This window comes from Meleagris gallopavo, chromosome 1 (assembly GCF_000146605.3).
Source record: "Meleagris gallopavo isolate NT-WF06-2002-E0010 breed Aviagen turkey brand Nicholas breeding stock chromosome 1, Turkey_5.1, whole genome shotgun sequence".
Taxonomy (NCBI): Eukaryota; Metazoa; Chordata; class Aves; order Galliformes; family Phasianidae; genus Meleagris; species Meleagris gallopavo.
In genome coordinates this window covers 34,740,328-34,749,710 of record NC_015011.2, presented here as the reverse complement: position 1 = coordinate 34,749,710, position 9,383 = coordinate 34,740,328, and the positions used below count along the sequence as shown (strand labels likewise).

General features: G+C 46.8%; 1 protein-coding gene across 1 annotated transcript; it reads right to left on the bottom strand.

Moving 5' to 3' along the window:
• Positions 1–3,999: 3,999 nt before the first annotated feature.
• SLC35E3 (solute carrier family 35 member E3) lies at positions 4,000–9,380 on the bottom strand. The gene is made up of 5 exons (XM_010707960.2): positions 8,991–9,380; positions 8,794–8,904; positions 6,920–7,078; positions 6,672–6,754; positions 4,000–6,249 (listed from the first exon to the last, which is right to left on the bottom strand). The coding sequence occupies exons 1-5, from the start codon at positions 9,378–9,380 to the stop codon at positions 6,063–6,065; spliced, it is 930 nt and encodes a 309-aa protein (XP_010706262.1). The 3' UTR covers positions 4,000–6,062.
• Positions 9,381–9,383: the final 3 nt, after the last annotated feature.

The following is a 9,383-nucleotide window of genomic DNA, read 5'->3' as shown; positions in this document are numbered from 1 at the left end:
GCAGGCAGCTCCTTTAAACAAATTTGTCTCACAGCCTCAGATTATAAAGAAGTAAAAATACAACTGTTTTCTGTGCCAAGGTCATTAAAAAATACGTTCTCACACTTAACTTCAACCAGAGATCTCCTTCCTGCACTTCCTGGATGTGACACAGCCATCTAGAGGTCTAAAAATAATCCTGGCCATTCAGACACACTGCCAGCCTGCATGTGTATCCTGTATTTATGTGAGCTATGAATACAATTTCTGTCTCAATTGCCAAATTCCCTAGAAAATGGCATAGCTACACTTCATACAAAAGGGCAGACTGCAACAGGAAAGGGAGTTTTCTTATGCGCCTCCTAAAAGGAAATGGCAAAGACATTTTGAAAAGATGGGTAATTGCCTACCAATGAGAAGGGAATGCATTTCGACTTTTGTTAGTTTCAGTTGTACCACAGATTGCAGCAATGACCCTCTGGGGTGGATCCCCTACAGCAGAGCTGACTGGACACTGAGTATGTTTTATTCCCCAGAAAAGATCCTTCAGCCATCGGAGGAAGATACCAGCAAGACCCAAGTCAGCCAGATGAAGGTAGAAACAGAAACTCAGCAAGACAATCACAGAATCACAGAATTGTAGGGGTTGGAAGGGACCTCCAGAGATCATCGAGTCCAACCCCCCTGCCAGAGCAGGTTCCCTACACCAGGTCGCACAGGTAGGCGTCCAGGCAGGTCTTGAATATCTCCGGAGAAGGAGAATCCACAACCCCCTGGGCAGCCTGTTCCAGCGCTCCGTCACCCTCACCGTAAAGTTCTTAAGCACATTTGTGCGGAACTTCTATGCTGCAGTTTCTGGCCATTTCCCCTCGTCCTTTCTCCACGTACCACTGAAGAGAGACTGGCCTCACCACTCTGCCCTCCACACCTCAGATATTTATAAACCTGGATCAGATCCCCTCTCAGTCTTCTCTTCTCAAGGCTAAGCAGACCCAGCTCACTTAGCCTTTCTTCATAGGGGAGATGCTCCAGGCCCTTCACCATCTTTGTGGCCCTCCGCTGGACTCTTTCCAAGAGATCCCTGTCTTTTTTGTACTGGGAAGCCCAGAACTGGACACAGTACTCCAGATGAGGCCTTACCAGGGCAGAGTAGAAGGGGAGGATCACCTTCCTCGACCTGCTGGACACGCTCTTTTTAATGCACCCCAGAATGCCATTGGCCTTTTTGGCCACAAGGGCAGCTTTGTTATAAGGATGTTGTGGCAGACAGTATCAAATGTCTGAAATCAAGGTAGACCACATCCACTGCTCTCCCCCCATCCACCCAGCCAGTGACAACATCGTAGAAGGCTACCAGGTTGGCCAAGCATGGTCAGACAAACTAATAGGGAAACAAGATGTTTTCGTTGGACCAGCGAACGTGGCTGAAAACACAGAGGGCAGCTCTCAGGCACACAAACTGTCTTCTGTACTCACAGCACCACCGAGTGAGCTGGAGGTGGAACAATAGCTCCCTTCTCAGGAAGGTTATGCACATCTGCAGGAGGAGTCTGGGAAAGACTTAATACTGACTGAATCCAGCTATTTATTTCTTTTTGCACGGCATTCGTGTTCAGTTATTAATAACAGTTAGTTTAAGCTCAGTATGTCAACTACTACAGCATAGCAAGAATTCATACAACTCAATTTTTGCAATACCTGTTGGAAGGTAAGCCGACAGCTCTCCCTCGTGCTTAGCATGGATCTGTCTGGTGAAATGGCTCTATGTAGTACAGTAAGTAGGATTTCTCATTACCCAAGATTGTATTGGCTCCTGTTGATGGCTTTTCACTTCATGTTCTTTACCTTCACTATCGTTGCTGCAACTGAGCTGTCAAATGGAAGGCTGAGATTGCTATCAGAGTACCAGCAGGAGGAGAAGCTGTATGCAATAGAAATGCGGTGCTTCTTTGTATCTACATGACAATACTGTAGGGACTAACAGAACTGCATCGTCCCAGTTAAGAGTGAGGTTTTGCAAAACGAAGGGTATCTTCACCACTTATCCACTCTAACTTTCCTTTATTCCCCGTTCCTCTTTTGTTTCTAATTAAACAAGAAAGTTGGGTTATGAATGGCTACCAAAAAAATGTTGAGGCAAAAAAACCCACTCAAATCAACCTAAGCAAACGCCCCAGGTCTGTAAACCAAAATACACTTCTTTTAAAATCCAGGTGAAATAACCGACTGCACACAGGGAGCAGAACAGACATCCTGGGAGAAAAATCTTAAAAAAAAAGGTAAATTGAGGGACAATCAGGCTTGTTCTCTGAATTCCCTTGAACTCTAAGTCCCATGTTTGTTGTCAAATCCCAGGAAGACACAAAGCTCTCTCACCTATCTGAGCGAGCCTGCTTTTTCCCTTCTCAGCACGCTGGTGAATTGCAGGATGTTTATAAATCACTGCTAAATTTAAGGACAGCATGCCAGTCTTTGGTAGCACGGTACTGCTCAGGAGCAAGTCTCTTCTCAGCAGCTCAATCCTATCAATGCAAACAGCCTGTTAATAGAGCCAACATTTCCTTTTGATAGATTTTGCAGATAATGCAAACTAGACATTGGTTAGACATTACCTGTACTCCAAAATGCTATAACAGTCTTCTGAATCTCCTATTACATAGGCCACAACTTTCAAATAAAATTTACTAATATGGGCAGCCCAAACAAGGCTTTCAGGCTGCTTTAGCTGTCGCGGGCATTCATTTCATGGAATGAGACAGAGAAAGGATGCATTCCTGCTGAATCGAAGGTCTGTCTTGAAGGTGGATTTCCTGGAGAACAAACCACCCTTTGATAGGTTTAGCAGCAGCACACCACCCTCCTTCAACCTCATGCCTGAAAGAGAAGCTGCTCACCCAGCAACAGGAAAACTCCTCTGGCACAGTGCCTCCCAGAGCCTGCTGGAACACACACAAAACCAGATGCAAAATCTGTCAGAAAAGTGCTGAGTTATCAAAGCTAGTGCAAACACCAAGCTTTGTACTGAGAATCTGTCCGTTGGTGAAGGCACATTTCCTATCACTTTGGGGAAAATGAGAAAACTTTGCACCTGCATTTGCAGTATTTGCAGGGAAAGGGTTAGTGAGCAAAGATAAAATATGAGTCACTGGTGGGGTAAGCTAATTGGAATCATCTGCATCTGCTCTCATTTTTAAATGCCACCCTCTAAGCTAGTTTTTCCCCTGGATCTAGAATAGTATAGCTTTTTAAAAGAGAAGAACATTAACATAAGCAGCAAAGCACCTGATAGGACCAAGGTGCAACTTGTATCTACAGTCTTTTGTAGAACATAAAAACAAAAGCAGAAAGTAAATACCATGCTTTGTATAGTATGGCTTCAAATGTGAAGGCACGCAGAGGGTGACACTACACGTTGTTAATGATGCCAAACTCTGGTTTCTCTTTGATGAAAGCCAAAACTGAGTTAAATACACATAATTAGCTGGAAAACAAAGTAGTAAAAACCAGAGCAAGCATCTCTCCCCCCTAGATAAGCACCAGTGATTTTTCTGCACCATTCTTCACCAGCACCATCCAGAGAGCATAGGGCCATTTCTGCAGTGGGACGAGGATGAAGCTTGAGCAGTCAGGAAAACACACACAGTATCTCTGCAGAGAGAACCTTTGCACTGGGGATCTTGGTGCAGGACAGAAAGCAAGAGAGGACATCAGGGACTGGGGCATTCAGAAAGGATTTTGTGGGGGATATTGAGAAGGGGGTGAATAAATGCACGCAGGCAGCCTGTATGTGTGCAAGCACGTGCATACATACGTGTGTGGTCCATGATCTTGCACAGGGAGGGGAGGCACGCAGCCTTTCTCATGTGCCATGAGCTCAGCCCCAAAACATGCAAGTTCCCCTTAAGTTACTCAGGCAGAAACCCAAGCAACACTATTTTGTTCTACACACACCTATACTCTGAAAGCACAGACGGTTCAAGCAGGAGATGAGAAAAACGAGGACAGTTCTCCTCCTCAATATGCAGGGATCAGTCAAGCATTAAAAATTTATTTCCACCTTACACATGGCATCCAAGGAAACAATACATATAAAGAGATCACTTACCCAGCAATTACACAGCTTCCCACAGTTAACATTTTGAATCATATGGCAAAAGTAGTTCAAGATACTTTATTAGTTAGGGACAATAGGTACATCTCAAGGGAGAGTTCCTGAACATACAGAAACAATCATGTCACGTAGGTGACTGACATGACTGATATGCCCCAGAATCAGTCAGTATTTGTAAAGTTCCGTTTTACACAATACCACTCACTTTCTCCTGCTCCTCTCCTTACAGTCTTTTGTCTTTGCAGGCATTTTGTTCTGTTCATTCTGCCACTTTATGTGTACATCAGTCCCATCTCACACGCTGCTGTCATACAGACTTCTAATTCAGTCACCGTTCCCAAACCATAGGAATCTTTATGGCCTGTCTACATTTTAGAAGAACTTGTGCACAGCACAAATTAATGCAAATGGTTTTCTCAGAGCACTTACTGAAAGATGTGCATCTAGAGACTGTCCTGTCTGAACACATCTCTCAGCAGTCTAGGCTCCATTTTTAAACTAATTATAGAATTACAAAAACATATACAAAAATTCATCCTTGGACCAGAACAATGTCTAAGAAACAGTAGAGATGTAAAGTTATTCAGGTATTTCTAACTCTGAAATGTTATGGAGTGTTGCAGTGCAAATTCAGGTTACACAGAGTAATATTTCTTTCTAAAATGGAGAACTGTGTAACAGAATAAGTAATTTCTATGCTTCAGAAGATGTACGTTGTTTCTTACACAAAGACTTAGCTCCTAGGAACTACGTATTTCTGTCCACGGTTGTAAACGTCCATACCTGTTTGTGTTCATGTAATTCCCCTCTTTAAATCTGCTAGAGGTAGATGAAGACGAAATAAACCCCAAAATGTAAGAAGATACCGCAAATCAATTCTAACCTTGCAAATCTAGACAACATATGCTTTCACCAGATTTACTGAGCGCATTTATTTTTTATGTCGTATTTAAAATAGAACAGTACTCGACTTCTTCCTCCCATGCTGTCATATCAGCGCTTGGTACTGGCACAAAGTCATTTGCGAAGCGTTCCTGAATTAGCACAGAGCCACCAATCCCAAATTACGCCCTCCAGCTGCATCAGTGCACTGCAGCGCCCGCATCCCCAGGCCGCATCTCGCCGCGCTCAGCGACCCTTCTCCATGTTCCTCCACGGGTATTCTGAGCACGGCTGCCCACCTGCATGTGCTGCAAAGCATTCGGCGACCACCACGAAATCAGAGTTTTTAGCAGGCTCGCCATCTCACATCAAGCCTTGTTTTGGCAAAGAGAAAGTCAGGAAGCGGTAGCAGGTTTTGTAAAAACACTAATGAATGGGTCGATGCCCTGACAGGTTAGAAGAAAAACTGAAGATAGCTGTTTAGATCTCTTTTCATGTTTATCTGTAGCTTGGCCTGGGGTTTCAAGTTTTCCAGCATCTCCCCTCATTTGTCAGCGCATTCAAGTCAAGCATACAAGAAATAGGAATGAGCTCAGAGCTCTCATTACAACAACAAAACACGGGAGATTTCCTCTCTGTCACCTACCAGACAAAAGGGAGGAAGCATCGCTAGGAACCAGAACATCTGCATTACAGTGCCTCCAAGTTTCTTCAGATCACAATACAGGCATGATCACAAATGTGACATTACTTCTCTGTCTCATAACAGCAGCCACCACCATCTCATTTAGTATGCAAAAAATATAATGACTGCAGTAACATTTCCACAGCAATTTGAAGCGTGCCAGGTTCTTTGTTAAGTTACCACTTAAATGTAATGAAAACGATTGGACAGAGTGAGATAGGAGAACCCTGACATTTCACATCATTCAGTTTGTTTGCTTTAGTTACAGAATAACCATCCTGGCAGTTAAATTCAAGCCACCGTTCTAAATGAATGAGGCAATTCTGTGCATTCTAGAATCAATGCAGATTTAAATACTCGTTGTCCCTCACAACGTAACATTACTAAGCCCCAGAAAGCCCTGCTTTATGGACGCTGAACCAATTTACTCTTACTGCTTTCCTGCTCGCTAAGCTTGAAGTGCGTGTAGGCTAAGATGCCAAACAACGTGCACAGAATGCCAAGGCCTTGGTTAACAGACAGGGGGTCCTTAAACAAGAGGCACCCTCCCAGCAGGGTGATGCAGAACTTGAAGTGCCCAAACATGTTGTATCTAAGCACCTGTTAAGGATTACACAAAATCACACTGACATTTGCAGTTAACAGAGAACATTTAGGAATTTGGCTAGTTGTTCCCAAGGCACACAAAGGTGTGTCACATTCAACTCATGTAGGATCACCATCCCTGGAGGTGTTAAAGAGACATTTAGAGGTGGCACTTCAGGCCATGGTTTAGTGGGAATGGTAGTGACGGGCTGATGGTTGGACTTGATGATCTTAGAGGTCTTTTCTGACTGTAACAATCCTACAGTTCTATGAAATAAGCTAAAAAAAAAGAATGTGCTTTCCCAGCTTTATCATATAAAAAAAAAACAGGCAGGTCAGAAACCGGTTTTCCCACAGTAAATCAATCCAAATGAATGCTAACATAATTGATATGGAAACAGGAAAGGCAACTACTGTTACAAAGGATACGTGACAGGCGATGTATTCCCAATGATCCAGTAAATGGACAAGTTTACCATAAAGGCTATCACACCAGACAGCAGTACCATTATCTGTGGATTAACGCACACAGTCAGCAACCCCACATACTTCTGACCTGTAGATACATTCCAGGTTCCTTTACTTTCAGATACAACATATCAGGAAAGAGAAACATATCAAGAACAAAAATAAAACAATTCCGTGTCAGTACAGACAAAATTGGATGAAAGCCTTACCACAGCAGAAAGCGTCCAGGGCCCAAATATGCCCCCTTCTCCAAAGACTGGTTCAAAGAAGGGAATGATGAACAGCAGCATGGCCGAGGACATGGGTGCCTGATAGTACAGCAACTGCATGGAGTTTACCTGCAATTCATGCTGCTTTGCTCCGACCCACTAAGACCAAAAGAGAAAGCTGTTAAACATCAGGAAAACAACCCATAATTTGAGCAGAAGCAAACCACCTGCTAGCACAGAGGGTGTCTCATCTTACACAGACAATGCCATTTAGACAGACCGGTGAGTGCTACCACCCACCTTTGCCAAACCAGATACTTGTCTTTTGTGATTACAAACACATAGAGCACAGCCACAGGAGAAGAAAACGTCTTCTGAGTCTACCTTAGCCCTGAAGACACTCAGATGAGCTCAGGCTGGATGGGGCCCTGAGCAACCTAGTCTAGCTGTAGGTGTCCCTGTTCATTGCAGGGGAATTGGACTAGATAACCTTTAAGGGTCCCTACCAACTTGAATGATTCTGTGATTCTATGAAAGGGAACACAGTGAGACCCCTCTCAGCCAAATGCCTGGCACCTCAGCCTTCCCTTCCTTCCTGACAGTAAGAGTTACACTTGAGGATAATGAAAAAGGAACAGAGCTGGAAAGAAAACACCAGCTCCCCTTTACTCATGGCAAATTCAAGATCCTGCCTACGAAAGAGGCACCTTGGTCAGGGCAAAGTTGCAGTACTGCAAGGGGTTCCTCCGACATTTCACTCTGGATATACAAACATGCTTGCATGTATACTGCCTTCTAAACTGCTGCCTCTTTGAATGCAGCAACTTATGCTCATTTCCAAAGTAATACATACTTCCACAGACAAAAATGGTGCTGTTTGTTGCCAGGAATATTTCTAAAGCTATATTAAAATATTTGACTACCAAACGTGGTGACCCTTCCTCCTTTCACATCTCATTCGTTGGCAACATGAATTCCAATATACATTTGCTGTTTAAAAAAAAAAAAAACAAAAACAACTCAGGTACCATCACTTCCCCAGCTCACAGCCACCTGAAGCTACTCTGCAGCATCTCTCCCATTCTGCCCCAAACAGGACAAACCACCACTATTTGTCATCTCGCATTCCAGAGCACTCTGTGCCTACTGCAATCAAAGGGGCTCAAATTGAGACATCATCTCATTAGCAGGACAGGGGCTGCTTTTAGAGCTGTGGCAGAGGATGCGTTGAAAAACAGCAGCAGAAAGAGCTGAGCCACTCTGTGTTCTTCCACGACAACTGAGTAGAAGGTTACACTGGGCTTTATCACAGAATATCCTGAATCTGAAGGGTCCTGTAAGGAGTCCAGCTCCTCATGGGAACACCCAAAATCAAAACTCCAGTACTTGGGGCCGTGCCCACTGCCCTGGGCAGCCCGTTCCATGCCACCGCCTTATGGTGAAGAACCCCAACCCCAGCTGCCCCTCCCTTAACACAGCTCCATGCCGTTCCCTCGGGCCCTGTCGCTGTCACAAAGAGCAGAGCTCAGCGCTGCCCCTTCGCTCCCTGTGAGGAGCTGCAGCCGCCATCAGTCCCCCCCTCAGCTCCTCTGCTCCGCGCTGAGCGCACACAGGGACCTCAGCCTCGCCCTCCAGACCCTTCTCTATCTCCGTAGCTCCAGCGCAGCCTCTGCGGGAACCACGGAAGGATGCTGACGGAGCGTCAGCAGCTCAAGGACACTCCGCAGGAAGGCCGGCAGAGCGATGCCACCGCCGGCAGCGAGAGTAGAGCGCCGGGCACCCCGCGCGGCACCGCCCGCTCCGTTCCGGTCTGAAGAGCGCGGCCGCTCCCGCAGCGCAGCCCGCCCGCGCCCCCCGGCCCCGCCGGTACCGACCACTTGATAGAGAGAGGTGACCAGGACGCCCAGCGTGGCGAACACCGTGCCGAGGGCGCTGAACTTCACGTCGTAGTAGGAGTTGAGGAAGACGCCGAGCGTGATGGGCACCTGCGGGACGGAGAGGCGTCGTGGGGCGGCGGCGTTGGCTCGGCGCGGCCCCGGCCCCGCGCGTCCCCCGCCCCCCCTGCCCTCACCAGGGTGAGCTTGATGCGGAGCGGGAAGCTCTTGCCGTAGGCCAGGCTCTGGATGAGCACGATGACCGGCGTGGTCATGGCCTTGGCCAGCTGGTAGGTGCCGATGGTGTTGCTCTGCAGCGAGAGGTTGGTGAAGACGACGAAGCCGCAGAAGCTGAGCGCCAGCGGCAACACCTGGGCGGCCCGCAGGCTCTTGGGGGCGAAGGCGCCGAGCGCCTGGCAGAGGTAGAGGCCGAGCCAGGTGATGGCGAAGTGCACCAGCGTCAGGCTGAGGTTGGGGAAGCCCAGCCGCACGTACAGCCACTTGTTCAGGAAGACGATGCAGATGGAGGCGGCCAGGTTCACCAGCAGCCCCGCCGCCAGCCGCCCCTGCGCAGGCACCCAGCCCATGCC

Bases quoted from the DNA above. Each gene is read 5' to 3' on its own strand.
- SLC35E3 (XM_010707960.2), bottom strand. From the start codon at position 9,380: ATGGGCTGGGTGCCTGCGCAGGGGCGGCTGGCGGCGGGGCTGCTGGTG. The intron at 7,079-8,793 runs GTCGGTACCGGC...TTTTGGTCTTAG, and splicing joins TCACCTCTCTCTATCAAGTG to TGGGTCGGAGCAAAGCAGCA. The intron at 6,755-6,919 runs GTAAGGCTTTCA...GTTAATCCACAG, and splicing joins CCTGGACGCTTTCTGCTGTG to ATAATGGTACTGCTGTCTGG.